Source organism: Hippoglossus stenolepis, chromosome 13 (genome assembly GCF_022539355.2).
Source record: "Hippoglossus stenolepis isolate QCI-W04-F060 chromosome 13, HSTE1.2, whole genome shotgun sequence".
Taxonomy (NCBI): Eukaryota; Metazoa; Chordata; class Actinopteri; order Pleuronectiformes; family Pleuronectidae; genus Hippoglossus; species Hippoglossus stenolepis.
The window spans coordinates 2870493-2886153 of record NC_061495.1 but is presented as its reverse complement, the minus strand read 5'-3'; the positions used below and the strand labels follow the sequence as shown (position 1 = coordinate 2886153).

General features: G+C 41.8%; 1 protein-coding gene across 1 annotated transcript in view; it reads right to left on the bottom strand.

Moving 5' to 3' along the window:
• LOC118119617 (inactive dipeptidyl peptidase 10) overlaps positions 1-15661 on the bottom strand; it is a 64833-nt gene that overhangs the window by 2291 nt on the left and 46881 nt on the right. The window contains exons 6-25 of the mRNA XM_035173707.2: positions 12502-12554; positions 12307-12388; positions 10637-10757; positions 9403-9557; positions 7568-7665; positions 7351-7474; positions 7218-7256; positions 6759-6866; positions 6335-6426; positions 6209-6256; positions 5739-5860; positions 5269-5316; positions 4769-4867; positions 3692-3761; positions 3378-3572; positions 2573-2627; positions 2384-2483; positions 1923-1981; positions 339-411; positions 44-117 (exon numbers count right to left, since the gene is read on the bottom strand). Coding sequence (XP_035029598.2) covers positions 44-117; positions 339-411; positions 1923-1981; positions 2384-2483; positions 2573-2627; positions 3378-3572; positions 3692-3761; positions 4769-4867; positions 5269-5316; positions 5739-5860; positions 6209-6256; positions 6335-6426; positions 6759-6866; positions 7218-7256; positions 7351-7474; positions 7568-7665; positions 9403-9557; positions 10637-10757; positions 12307-12388; positions 12502-12554 — 1815 coding nt within the window. The remainder of the gene's footprint in view (positions 1-43; positions 118-338; positions 412-1922; positions 1982-2383; positions 2484-2572; positions 2628-3377; positions 3573-3691; positions 3762-4768; positions 4868-5268; positions 5317-5738; positions 5861-6208; positions 6257-6334; positions 6427-6758; positions 6867-7217; positions 7257-7350; positions 7475-7567; positions 7666-9402; positions 9558-10636; positions 10758-12306; positions 12389-12501; positions 12555-15661) is intronic.

The window sequence follows — 15661 nt, the reverse complement described above, 5'->3', positions numbered from 1 at the left end:
GAAAAATGATACGAACTCAGACATTAGAAATGTCGGCACTCACCTGGAGGGTGTAGTTCACATTGGATGCAGCCAGTAGTTTGACCAACTCAGCAGAATGTTGGAAGTGAACCGTGGCTGAAAGAGGGAAGACGATTACAATGGATTCATCGTTAAACAGTTTGTAATCTGTTGTTTCTGATGCTCCTGTCTCCTCTGCCTTCATCCGTCTCACAAGGGAGTTTCCACAGGTTAACTTCAGACCTGACTCAGGATCAGAAGCTGGCGTGGTTAATGGTTACCCCTGCCAATGAGCCCCAGTATACATCTACACATCTGCGTCACACCTGTATACTCACCATCTGCTGTGCCGTGGATGATAAGGAAGCTCAGTGGACTCAGGACTGTGACGTTGTTGAGCACAGAGGAAATCTGTTCCGGAGAATAAGCAGTAATATTACCCTCCTTTCAACATGAAGCTGAGTAATATTGTTTATCTCCACCACACTTCAGGAGTTTGGGGAAATTAACCAAGACTGAAGTTAGACACAGGAAATTCAAGATCAGTTTTAACATCTACACACAGTGAGATCAGTGGTAAAAGAGAAGTAAAACACCAGAATGGGCTCTATCTCTATTCTATTTGGACTTATTGCACCGGATCCTATTTCCTGCACCTTAAAACGAAGCTTTAACAGTTTCTACGGTGTTTTGTGGAAAGTGCAGCACACACATCAATCAGGTGGAGGAGCGACGCAAACAGCCGTGAATGTTAAATGAGGCGGCGCAAAGTGAATTGTTGGTGTTTGGAGTGGGTGTGAAAAGAAGCCTCTGTGTGTGTTCGTGTGTGGTCTTCAGATGGAATCATCAGGAACTCAGGCTTTTATATAGATTTAAATTTCACCATAGTTTCTAAGAAGTCACATACAGAACACCCGTGAGCCCCACTCACCGTTGCTATGGAGAAGAGGCTGTAGTCAAAGGTGCGAATCTTTGCAATCTGCTGCTATAATTAGAAGCTTTTGTTGTTGCAATGGACATTTTCACAGCAGACATCTTGACTCGTTACAGGGAAAGGCCTGGGATGTAATTAATCACCAGTGGCTCGCTTCCATTTGACTGTCTCACCAAGCCAATGCCCATGAGCGGGCAAGTGCACAACTTGGGCCCTGAAGCTGGCATATACCTTAATGGAACGCAGCCATTGTTATGTTAGTAATTACTCTTTTTCCTGTAAAGCCAAATCAAAAAGTCTGCTGTGAATAAAAAGTGAGAGAATGACCCAAATGTATGTGAAATGGATTTAGATCCCGAAGGCGACCGGGTTTAAGAAGCTAAACTGGAACGTGCACACATTAAATACATGAACATTATATTCCTGTTTGTGCGCAGCTTCCCTCTCAAACAAATATACTGATTGAATAAAAAATCAAAATATCAGGTGGAGAGATTAGATTAGACTTTTGTCTGTCCCCACAAATGTGAAATGAGGGAATTGTAGTTACACTGAAACTAACTCGGTGTCACCAGTCATGTGAGGGTAATAAAATAGATTATTAAGTAAGTCAGAGATGTTCTACTATATTTAACTTTTGTTCTGAACACATTTTTTAAAGCAATAATTATGAGAAGTGCCCCTTTTTCTCACTGGAGCCCCTTCCCCCCCAAAATGTCTGTGCACGTCCCTGCTGCTGGTTATGTTGTCAGGTTTAGACACATCTCCTGAATCACATACGTTACAAACTGTTATTTAGCTGCTAAACAGCGGTAATAATGTATTCAGATTGCTGTGTTGCAAAGTAAGACTGATATTAAACTAATAATGACCCATAATAAACTGTCATACATGAGTCTGCTTTGAATTCCTGCAGTGCGCTGAGAGGTCAGGAGCACGAACCTGTTTACAGCTGTTTACTCTAGAAAACCTTGAAACTCCCTCGTACCTGGTGTCTGTGATCCTCTGTCAGCGAAGAGCCAAAGTATTTCTCAGTGAAGGCCGATCCTTTGTTGGGATGAAAAACACATCAGCCAACGGGGAGAGGTTGTGAGTAAAGGTCAGCATCTCTGTTTTATCACACACTGTTTATTCATCTGAACATTTCCAATGTTTTTCAGTCTTCTTTGCTTCACACTGTTGATGATTCACGGTGCTCCGCTGTTTATTTGCCTTCTCGAGTTTTGTTTAAGTGAAGCATCTTAAATCAGACATATATCTAATGTATGGCTGCTCACTGTAATGCTGCTGGTCTGTGTGGTATTACACTGGTCTGTGTGGTATTACACTGGTCTGTGTGGTATTACACTGGTCTGTGTGGTATTACACAGGTCTGTGTGGTATTACACTGGTCTGTGTGGTATTACACTGGTGTGTGTGGTATTACACTGGTGTGTGTGTGGCTCTTACCAGAGAGTCTCCAGTTGGTTATAGGAGCCACAGCGATGCCGCACTGGAACATGGAGCTGTGGGACATCAGCAGGAGCGAGGACAGGAAGCCTCCGTACGCCTGGAGAAGAGAGAACATCACTGCCCCTTGAGAAACAAGTTCAACTTCATGTCTTTATTTATTAGCTGCAGGGGGGGGCTGTGCATTACCTTTCCATAAACTCCAACTCTGTTTCCATCAATATAAGGCAGCCTGATCAGGTGCCTGCAAAATATACAGAAATCACAAAGCTTTTCTGTTATAGAACTAGAATTAATGGAGACATCACAAGGGTTATAGGTGAGAAACATATACCAGTTGTTAATGGTATTATTCATTATTCATCATGAAGGCTGGAATAATTAAATATAAACTAAGGGTTTCACCAAAGGGGGGGGGGGATGCTGTTGAAAAGAAAGAAATGAATATAACCTGTCCTTGTCCTGTGTTTTAGTATTTTGTTACTGGTATGTGAAGCAACACATCAGCACACAACACAACATGTTTTAGTGTGAATCATTGCTGAGATGGAAAACAAGCAGCTCCCAAAAGCGTAATGTCAAATGTCAAATTATTAATCTTTTATAGTTCTAGCTTTAGAAAAAGGAGTCACATTAAAATAACACGTGTGGGATCCTGAGGTCTGCAAATCGGAAAATATTCACTTCAAAATTAATTATTTACTACTTAGTTGGTAAAATCTTTCCTATCAGCTTAAATAAATTGTGATCATGAATAACAGTGAATAAAGCAATAATAATGGATATGAGTACAGCAACACAATAAACTGTATATGAAGAACAACGTGATCTCAAATCTATATTTCTTTGACAAAATGGTTATCATGGTTTCTTATTTGGTTTTACTTATTGATAATGGCAATAAAAGAAGGAAATAAACATATACTAAGTGTAAATCAGTTTGTTAACCTGGTCCAGAATCCACTGGATCATATTCAGATCAAAAGTCACTTACTCCAGAACTGTGATCTGGTCCTGGACGTCCACAGTTCCCAGACCCATGTGAACCTCGTGGAGAACCCTCTGACCCTGGGAGCCGCTGCCTCGGCCGTCCAGACGAGCCACGATCACTTTGTCTGAGCTGACCAGCACCGACTCCCAGCCGAGAGAGAAGCGCTCGCTCACCGCCTGACCACCGGGGGCGCTGTCCCTGGGAAAGGGTACAGGATACGTCAATTAATATCGTTTTGATCTAAATGGAACATGTTACTTAGTAAATGTGATTGAAAAGTGCTTCTACAAATGAGAAAAGTATCTGAAGCTACTTACAGAACCAATACAAGTGGGTACTCCTTCGTTAGATCCAGATCTACAGGGACGATTAACTCCAGACGAAGAGCTGAGGACAAACAGGAGACTCATGGTGTCGTTTATATGATTCATGATTCTGTCTCACAGCTCAACATTCAGACCAGAGTGCAGGTTGATGCTGATGTTGAGTATCATCCAACCTTGTTTGTACATTAAAGCTCAGGTCAGGTCGTGATTCAAGAGTTCCAGGCAGTGGAGCTGCAGAGTCGGTAGTTTGAATGCGTTTCCCTTTCACATTCTCCAACAGTGAACCAAGACGCTTCCTGCCTGGCATTTATTTCACAGTGATATGCAGTTGAAATAAAGAGTCTCGGGATCTTAGGTGTTAAGTGGTGTGAAACATGCGGGGCAACGATGTCAGCGCAGAACTGTCAGCGCAGGATAAGTGAGTATCAGTTAATAAAGGAGTTTAAGATTCAAGATGAGGACTTTTAAACAAGTGTCAAGACGCCTGTGAGGCTGCTCTGCCAAGTCCAGTTGCCTCTGACCACGGCTCAGTGTGCGCTCTGACCTCTGAAGGATTCACAATTGACAGGCTCCGTGAAAACAACCAAAATAAACACAGTGGTTCATGTGAACGATCCGCCTGCTGGTGCATTTACAGCTAGCGTCTGATGGCAGTGATTCCATCAGACTGTGTTTCTGAGCCTTGAACATGTTCCCACTGTCAAAGAGAAACCGTATGTTGATCCATCCACTCTCATTAAAACTATACGTATTCAAGGTCTGTTTCATAATCACCGGCTCACTCAGTCGTGTTTATGCTGGGAACTACTTAATTTATACAGTTTACAGTTTGGATTGTTATAAAAAAAATGATATAAATGAGAAAACCAGTTAATCTACAGAGGGGATCAGAGGAACCTGATTTCCCAGCTACGGTATATTCATCCTAAAGAAAGAAGAGATATTGGTAATAAATAAATACAGCTAAAAACTTTGTGAACCTCTTTTCCAGACAAGCTAGAGACCAACAAGAATGATCACGAACCACAATGCAACGTTCTGTAGTTCATCGTGGTTGTAGTCTCTTACCAAAGTCGTTGATTTGCACGGTTCTTCTCTCCCACTTGGGTAACGTCCTGTTTGCCAGCGCATGTTTCAATACTGTGTTCTTTTCAAAAATCTTGTACTCTGTTAAAGGACATAGTAAAAAATAATAAAGTTATATAAACAGACATTATCACATGTGTCAGGAAACTGTAACAAATCATAATTTAAAGGTCAAACATGTTGTGATATGATGAGAGATGATTAATAACTATATGTATGATGGTTTAACTCACTGAAGTAAGAAATACCTTCATCTTTAATACATGTGTCCAATGTAAATCTCCCTCAATGAATGTTTTCTTAATCATCACATTTTACTGACTTCATCTCTAAATATGAGTCGATCGATTCAGGCCCTCAAACCAAAAAAAGAGAAATCCATCTTATACCCAAACAGAATTTTAAAAATCATGCTTGATGCAACAGAGTGTAAGTGAGTAAATCTACATAGTAAACTGGGTCAAGTGTGCCAGTGCACTTACTGTTCATATCATTGAGTTTGTGGAGAGATGATTGAGGTAATCCAGGACCTGTGGAGAAGTAGTTTAGATAAATACTTTATTGGATATTTGATTGTCTGATTCGAAAAGTGTTTTAAAACTAATGGCAGTCGTCTAGTTTATGAGATATAAAGTCAGCAGGTTTTTAATGTTGCATATACTCTGATGTGACACTGTGCATTTATGTTTCTGTGTAACATCTCAGTTCTGTTTGACCGTTCTTGTCTTTACATAAAAAAGATTAGATTAAAGATTAAAAACAGAAGATTATTGCTGCAATGATGATCACATGATTCATTTTAGAGCCAAAATGGTGTCTGACCTTAGATTAAAGAGCCAGAAATGTGACACAACCGAGCCTGTGCAGCTCTTTAACGTTTGGTGTTACCTCGAACACGTTACATCCTCTCAGGGAACCTGCTGTGTTCCCTCAGAGGGGGGGGGGGCGTTACCTCTACAGTTGAGGAGGACATGGCGGTGGTCAGGGCTGAGAGCGGCGTCGTAGAAGCTGCACTTTGATTTGAAGAGGGAGCAGGTGAGGCATTCTTTACGGAGCGGATCCACAGTGGAGACCCTGTTGGGGGAGCAGGAAGATGTCAGAAGGCAGCAGGAGTGGATTTCACAGGTTTTACATCATCTGAGATACAGACAAGTTGTTTCTACAGCAAATCAAGTCAGTTAGATGTTTAAAAACCTATTATATGATGTCATTTGGCTAAAACTGGTTTAAAAAATTGCTCTCTACTTCAGATACAAACATTTTATGGATGTATTTGGGGAGCTTTATATATATATATATATATATATATATATACACTGTCAAGTCTGAGAGTGAGAAGGTAGGTAAGTGTATTTCCTACAATATCTTTTAATGACTAATGTTAATGGTGCTTTCTTTGCTTCTGTATTGAATTGATGGTACCTGTACAATTGCCGCTGTGCTGATCCTTCCTCTGTGCTTAGGAAATAACTGGAAAACATAAAGTTAACCAGTTAGTTCTTATAGTTTGTGTATATACTCTACATATATACACAGTCAGTCGCTCACACTGAGTTGGTGGTCTCGTCGTAGGCCAGGATGTGGGAGACCTCCCAGCTTCCTGAGGTGAGGTGTCGGAGGTTGACCTCTTGATCCTCAGACTGAAGAAACGACAGAGCAGAGAAGTCGTGTCAACATGACCTCACATGACCTACATGCTCATCAAGGGCCACACTGCTGTTGGGTCTTTTATTTTTTTTTTACCTGGCACACTCCTCGAATTTAAAACTATAATCTCACACTTTTTTTTTTTTACAGGGAGAGAACAACACTCTCCTTCACTTAATTCTCTGGTGTTACAGGAAATACAATTCAAGATGAGGAGACTTCCAGATTACATCATAAGCGTTATGAATAAGTGGGAGGGCTCTTACTGTAGAAGAGACAGACAAGTCAATGTAGTTATATAATCAAAGATATGTAATGGTTTTACGTGGTTGGAGATCATGGTGATGTGGTTGAACGTCCCTCGGTCGCCATGTTTCAAAGGCAGAGTGATGAAGAATGTGGAGCAGTCTCTGGAAAATACCGGCTCCTCGTTCTGAGAAAGGAGAAACGATGACAAATACATTATTATACAATTATACAATTAAATTATTTTAGAACACCACACGTCCTGTGCAATGACTCAACTGGAATTTTAAGCTTTAAACAAGCGAATGTTTCGATAACAAACGGACATTGCTTTGATTAAAAATATTTTTATTACTTTGACTTACTTGAGTCTAAAATTAATGAGAGGAAAATGATTCAGGGCTAAAATCAGGTTAAACTGCACCGTGTCGGCTCAACTTAATTTGGAGCAGCACATTATTAAATATGACATTAGTTGCACCGATTGAATTTGGAAATACAAAAATAAATTGGTCCCGCAAAGGAGTGAAACACTCACCTGGCGATCAAGCCACTTCTCTGATGTCATCACGTGTTTCTGCGTTGGAAAGATCGAGTTAATTAATAAAATGTCTGTGTATTAACTGGTGAAGTTAGTCAGAAAGAAGAAGACGACGCGTTGAGTTTCTCACCTTGGTGCATTCGGCCGTGGTGACATCACACAGGGAGAGAATGGACGTGTTCTGAGCTCGATTCACCCAACGCACACTCAGCCTCTCCTGTGTCACCCACGTCACCATGGTGATGTAGAACTCACTAGTAACAAACACATAGATGGAAACCATTGAGAATATAAAAAAACAACAACATATTATCATTATCTAAAATTAACTTTCATACAGTAAGTACCTCTTTTCCAAACTGTCAGGAGGCCTCAGCTCAGTCGTGAGGGAGCTGCCGTCCAGAGTGACGACGTACAGTCTGACAGTGGGATTGATTTGACCCATCTGTGGGAGAAACAACACAAATACAGAAAATCACACATTGGTTAAATCAAATTTGATGTCATACCCATGATGCACTGCAGCAATGACAGAAAGCACCGAGCAACACATCGCGCTTGTTTTTCTATTTTTTATTTGCCGTCAAACTGAACAATGTCAGTCGGCCTTTAACAAAGAATATAATGAGAGTATAAAACAAGTGGAGAACAAACTGTGTTGATGTTTACTGTGCCGGCCCCGGGGCGAGTCACTCATCTCTCCTCGCCTGAGCCTCCCTCAAAAATACAGCTCATTAGTCGACATGAGACGGGATATCTCAGAAACGCAGAGCAACCTGTCACAGAGGTGACAGCGTCTCTGCTGCGCTCGTGCTCTTATTATGATTGGTTATTATACGTCTTCTCCAATCCTTCACTTTCTGCTCGTATGGAGGTAGAACAGCTTATCCCAATAACTCTCCTACTGTTTCCTCTGTCTGCAGGCGGCATGGGCTTCATTTTCACTTGACAGGTATATAATCTGAGCTCGGAGCATTTCTTACTTTACTGACGTACTCGAGGCAGGAGGCCAAAGACTATACGTGAAACTGATATCACAGAGGAGGGATCCGTCATCCAGTTGGTTTGTTTGTTATAGGACGATGGAATATGCTGAGTTCGGAGTCGTCCTTCAACCTGTTATTATCTACTTCACTGCTGCGTATTGCTCAGCCAGGCATGAATATCATGACCTATCAGCAGCACCACTGAGACAGAGCTGTAAGTCTTTGACCTCGCACTTCTTCTAACTTTCAATAGCTCCGAACAAATGTGCACTGTCAGCCTGTTTGAGCTGTTTCATGCGGGGCAGACGACAGCAGCAGTGACTTTTACGTTCTGTAAATATCGAGATGTGCAGAGGATGTTCCTACGCTGACTCTTACAGTGGCTCCCATTCTGTAGAACACATTTACAGTATGTGCGCAGTATTATTTATCTGGGTCATAATTACTCACATACAGAATAAAACATCTGCGTCTGGCCTCAGATTTGAGATTTGAGCTCATTGTGCAGCTCTGATGATTCCCTGATAAAATCATGTCTCCGTTTATTGAGCTGTTGCCATGCTGCCTTGTGACCGGCACAGCTGTCTGCTTTAAGAGGCCGGTCATGTGACTGGCGGCGGGGAGGTAGAACGGGTAATCAGCTAACCAAGAGGCCGGTAGTTCAATCCCGGGGTTGTCTTCCCTTTAGCTGCTGCAGAATCAGTTCTCTCCCACTGTAGGTGAGGCTGAGAGCGAGAGCAGCGCCTCATTAATTAGACATCCCCCTCGGGATGGGTCTGAGCCAACAAATGAGATTGCCCTCTCCCTCATGACCCTCATTCCACCACTTTTCCACAACCATTCCCTCATCTAAGAGTCATCCGATGCGCTAACCATCCCCATCAAGGGAATGGCGTTGTGTTCGCTTACCTCACCGAAGCATGTCACATTCCTCCACCTCCCACGGTTCCCTACGATGTTCCCTCTTCAAAGGGAGCAGGTTAGCGTGAATTGAACAAAGGGTTTGACTAACCTTCAGTTGTATTAATCATAGGACTGGTTTGATACAATGGAGGGAGATACTCGAGGTTTAGATACTGTCAGGTTGTGAGGCTGTCGGAGGGAGCTGGCAGATTGTAAAATGCTGCTCATCATTTCTAGTTCTGCTCTAGTGACAGAGAGATGAGATGAGACCTGGGTGTCAGTCCTATGATTACCTTCGGGTAGGGGTATTCCTTCCCTCGAGGGTAGAGGGCTCCTGTGAAGCGAGGCAGGAGCATGTTGGGGACCAGGGAGTCGTTGATGGTGAGGTAGGCCAGTCTGGTCCCATCAGGGGCCCACCAGTGGGTCGCCTGAGTGTGGAGCACCTCCTCTGGAAAGACAAGAAGAGACAGATCAGGAGAGCTGGGCCAGGAGAGAGACAGCCATCACAGAGGAGAAGCTCCTGCAGCTTCTCCTAGATATTAGTTTGACGAGAGCTGTGAGTGGACAACAACAACAATCATCCCAATTACATATTTACAGTCAATGGTCAAAATGAATTGAAAGAACAGAAAGAGAGGCTGTTGGGGCTGCACTGTATGCACCTGAGGATTGAGACTGCAGGTCAGGGTTGGGTACCGAAACCTGGTGCCATATACATACAGTATATACCTCATTACATACGTCAACATGTCAACAAAGAGACTAAATCCTATCGGTCGAACGTGTGGCTGCATTTCACGTGACAGGTTCCCAACACCCGAGCATGCAGCAAATGTCTGAGCAATAGCCAAGATGTTTGCCTTCCGCCAGCAAACTGAGAACAGAAGAAGGAAAAGGAGGAACATGAAAAAACGTGAAAATAGCAGCCGGCAACGCACAGAGACATTTGAAAGCAGAGGGAGGATCTGTGTTGGCTCGGGTGACCATGATCACATCAGTGTGGGCGTGTCCCTGGACCCAGTGACGGCTGATGAAGAAGCTGTTATTAGTGTTTACATAAAGCAAATTCACATACTTGACAAAACTGAACTCACCTACAATGATTTAAAGGGTTATTTACATTTGTATATATATTTTAAGTTTACTTTAAACTGTTGATGTGTTGAATTTCAACTTCCAATTTGCCTTGGCTGTTTCTGCACCATTTAGGCACCGCGACCGTTTTAAAAGTATTGATTTAGCATCGTAACGAACCCGATCGATACCCAACCCGAGTGCAGGCCTGATACAGAACTGATAAAAGTCAGAGTGTCGGTTTTAGCATCAGTGCATTTGTTATGCAGTCATTGACAAAGTATTAAATCTGATTGGAAGAGTTAATCACCAGGTCCATCACAATTCATTTGCTAAGCAGGTAAAATACAACAAACAGCATCGACCACTTATATCATTTCAGATGTTTTAGTTGCCGTGGGTGATTTTTTGAGAAGTGCTGCAGGTGGTGTGAGCCAGTGGCGTCGCTCTTACCCTCGTACAGCCAGTCGGCGATCCCGTTGAAGACGATCCCCTCCTGTCCAGAGGACGTGAGCCTCCACGAGCTGCTCTGAACGTCCGTCTGGTAGTAAATGTTGTTTTCAAATACATATATCTGAAAAGACAGAAAATATAAAGTAGGATTTCATTTGAAAAGTGAACCAAAAATAAGCGCACATATTGCTTTGTAGTCAGGGTTGACAGGGATAACAGATTACATGTAATCAAGATTCATTTTCATAAAATTGTTATAATCAGCCCAGATATTTGGAAATATGTGAAGTGATATTTTAGTTAACTTGTCCAGGATTACATGAATTCATCTGACAGAGTTTCCTGAGCTGGAGCAGTGGGAACAAAGCACTGCAGGTGAACCCCCAGCTCAGCATGTGGAGACCTGACCCACTTCTTTTTAATCCAAATGAATATTATTACTGTATCTGACTTATAAAGTTCCATGAGAACTCATTGCACTGCTGCCACCTTTTACACAGTTTTCTTCAAGTCACCGTCGTCTCAGGAGACAGAACTTCTCTGTTCACAGAAAAGCCTGGTGACGTGATCACAGAGAGAAAACACTCAGCGATAAAAATAATAAGGCAGCGGCTCACGATAACACAAATGTATGCGGCTCATGATTAATGATACTCCTGTTATTAGCCAGCACCGGTGGTGGCCCTCTGCTGAAGGGCTTCACCGAGGCAGGCTCCACCGAGGGCAGGTATAAATACTGAGGAAACCAGATAAATATGCTATCAAATGGTTAATTACTTTCCTTGTCTGCACTGGAGACAATAATGGACTGATAATTCTGCACATTAAACTCAGCACGGCAGAGGAAAGTCGTTTTACTGCAACTGCTCGACGAGTTTGTTTTCTTTCAGGAGAGAAACCGTCTTTGATTGGACTTCACCTCAGAGAACCGAGGGTTCTAAGAGTGGAATGAATTATACATAAAACACAAGACATTAAACATTGATTTTCAGCATTCTGCAGGCAGCAAGGCCTCTTCGTGGGAAATGACGAGAATCTAAATGAAATCCACATCGAGGACGTTTCAGGCTGTAACAAAACTCATTCTCATTGTGAAGGAATCTGTCACTTACTTTCTCTATAAACCAATTAAGTGTTTATTCCGTTACACACACTTGAAGAATTAGAATCACTTTGTTTTGAAACCCACAAATGTTCAAATTACAATGAATTAAAACAGACAGTGCAGATAATTAACACAATTTAGAATATTAGACGAGATATTTATGTTTTGTTTCCTGAAATTAGTAATTGATCAGAATAGTTGTTGAACAATTTGCTACATAAAGTTATGAAATTGATTATTTGACTAAAAAGCCTCACACAGCATTCAGGCAGATTTCTGCTGTGCATCAAATCACAGATATTTTTAACCCGGCGTTTCTCCTGCATCATCATTCATGAATTCCTATTAACGTCTAGATGCAGGAGTTAATCACAGAGTCTTTTGTCACATGAATATTCTGCATATTGCTGCTGAACCCGGGGCTGAAGAACCACAATATTTGGTAAGAGAAGGAGAAACATGGTCCAAGATGAACAGAGCTTCTTGTGTGTGTGGAGGAGGAGATGCAGATGCACCTTGCTCTTCATGTGTTCACGACCTTTATTTAACCCAGTACCCGACTCACCAGCTGTTGACCACGAACACCCCATGAGGCAAACTGGAGGACTGAGTCAGAGACCTCTGGAGGATTCAGCTCCCGCACCTCTCTGACGCAAGAACAAATAAACAACATCTTTAGTTTTTATATCATAAAACAGCCACAGCCACGGATTTCTGACCATGATGTGAAATGTTTCAGCTTATTTGTTGTTCTTCTCACCTTGTGTACAGGTTGTAGACGAGGTAGGATGCCAGGAACGAGTGCTGGTAGACCTGGAAACCAATATAAGAAGGAACAAGTTCAGAGTTATGTGAACAAATAACTGTTTATTTCACAATGTATTGATAATCAGGACCTAAAAAGGAAATCATTTAGAGAGTTATTAATTAAGTTCAACAAGTATTTGCTCGAATGTATTCCTACAGTGTAACTTCTCACTGTGGTTTATTTGACATTATTCTCCAGGAGCTATCTATGAATAGATGCTTTCAGTATCAGATGTTAATATCATTTCCACATTTCATTTTACATACAATTAGAAGATAATTTTCATTCTACTGTGCCTCGTGTTAAATTTCCGCCCAATTTGTGCGCTGAAGTGTCGGGAGAACATCCGCTCGCACTGCTTTTGTTTCAGGATTCAATTTGATGTACCTGAAACCACCATCTGCATAATAATCAGCTAGAGTGTAAGCTCCCCCCAGAGCGATATGATAAATACAGGAGAGCATTTCCATTCCCCTCCGCAGAAGATCAGTCGTGCACAGAACGGAGTCTGCTTGGCGCCTCACCACAAAACCGTCACTCCTAATTTGGACAGAACTCTTCACTGTATAAAAGCAAATTCTCCAGGAAGGGAAAATGCACGTGTACTGTAACTTGACGTCTCTTCTTCTCTTCTTTGTTGAAACAGAGACGTCAACATCACTCAGCGGACGCCCCTCCTCGCTGACAGCTCTGTGATGACTCCTTGATAAGGCTGTCACCACAGGGTGACGCATGAGAGAGGAGGATAGTGATGTGTTGGGTGGTGGTGGTGGTGGTGGGGTTCCCTGCAGACTGCGCCTACACTGCACTGGTAAATAGTTCCTATAGTGTTCGGTACATCTTAGAACCACTTTGCTGGTGTTTGCAGTTTAATTCTGACACTTCATTGGTACTTCTCTCACATGAGAACTGTGATTGTTATTTAAACAGAAGCTTGAAAGAGTTGAGAAGATTAACAGGAGTAAAACAAACAGATGTAGTGTTTGTGTAGGAAATGACAAAAGACTTCTTCTCTTTTCTGAATATAGTCAGTTTTTATAGATGAAATATCAATAATGTGTTTTAAACATTTGAGGAACTATCACGTTCCATTCGAGCTCCAGTGTTGGTCTGAAAAGGAATTTGCATTGTTGGTGCTTTGTTGACTTTGGACAGATGATGATGCCGACAGGCCTGAAAGCAAATGAAATTAGGATGTGTCTAATTTGGTTTGGTTTACACAATTAGTGTCATCTCCCATTCCAGATAGAAGTCAAGTGCACTCGCACCGTGGCAAATTGATATTATAATGCCTGAGCACGAGCAGATTATCTGAGTGTGAACACATTGTGCTATAACGTATATTACTATTAATAATGTCCTCTTAAATAACAGTGAAATACTGTGAAATAATTGTGTTTCTTTCATGCATCGGTTCAACTCGTCTGTCGTCACCAGACCTGTGATCACTGCACTGGACTAAATTCTTCAGAGTAACTCATTTATACTTTGCACTTTTTATACCGCACCTTATTTAACTGTCGCTAACATCAGCACGTAACAATTTGTATTTCTGTGTTTGGTATTTTTGCATTTCTTTACTTTCTTAACTGGATGGCTGCTATGACAAATTAATTTCCCCTGTGGATTTATGAAAGTCATCTATCTATATATCTTAAGATTGGTTTGTTTATGTGATCAAATCAATACATGATGCAGAAAATTAATTTAAAGAAAATCCCTTTAGAAAATGTTTTTTTCAATTGTACACAAAAGAAAGTTTACACATTTCTTTGTGTTATTGTTAGAAAGAAGATTATTCATAACCTTTTCATTACTCAAAACTGAAGTGATGATTTAAGAAACAACTTTCTGAACAACAGCAGTGAAACAAACGAGTGAAGAATTAACTCTACGGACACTTGTTCTAAGGGACACTTGTTCTAAGGGACACTTGTTCTAAGGGACACTTGTTCTAAGGGACACTTGTTCTAAGGGACACCTGTTCTAAGGGACACTTGTTCTAAGGGACACTTGTTCTAAGGGACACTTGTTCTAAGGGACACTTGTTCTAACGGACACTTGTTCTAAGGGACACTTGTTCTAAGGGACACTTGTTCTAAGGGACACTTGTTCTAAGGGACACTTGTTCTAACGGACACTTGTTCTAAGGGACACTTGTTCTAAGGGACACTTGTTCTAACGGACACTTGTTCTAACGGACACCTGTTCTAAGGGACACTTGTTCTAAGGGACACTTGTTCTAACGGACACTTGTTCTAACGGACACTTGTTCTAAGGGACACTTGTTCTAAGGGACACTTGTTCTAACGGACACTTGTTCTAAGGGACACTTGTTCTAAGGACTGTTCTAACGGACACTTGTTCTAAGGGACACTTGTTCTAAGGGGCACCTGTATAACGGACACTTGTTCTAAGGGACACTTGTTCTAAGGGACACCTGTTCTAACGGACACTTAACGGACACATGTTCTAAGGGACACTTGTTCTAAGGGACACTTGTTCTAATGGACACTTGTTCTAAGGGACACTTGTTCTAAGGGACACTTGTTCTAAGGGACACTTGTTCTAAGGGACACTTGTTCTAAGGGACACTTGTTCTAAGGGACACCTGTTCTAAGGGACACTTGTTCTAAGGGACACTTGAGCTGCATTGAGACATTTTTAAACAATCTCATGGTGAAAATTCTTACAAAGCAGCTTGTGTCTCAGTAACTGTGTTTACTCTCAGAGATCATCAGCTGACGATGGTCTTAATTAGTGCACTCTGCTTATTTTCCCACTACAACGTCATTAACATGCGTTAAAACCAGTTGCTCTGTACAGACACAATACTAATCAGCCACTGGAGGATTTCTCCCGTTGTAAGCACGGCACTTGAAGTCCTGGACAATGTGCACAGAAGGCTGCTGACCATAAACAAATCTGAATAAGATGCATGGAAACCTTTTGACGCAGCAGTACAGTGCAGCAGAGAGAGAGCCAGCGTGATTATGATAAATTCATAAGACAACTGGAGACAGTGGTGCCGGGGCGAGCCATTACTCTCCATAGATTAAGGCTGTCACTTTGATGATGAACACATCTGCTCCGTCCAGCTCAGGAGGAGATG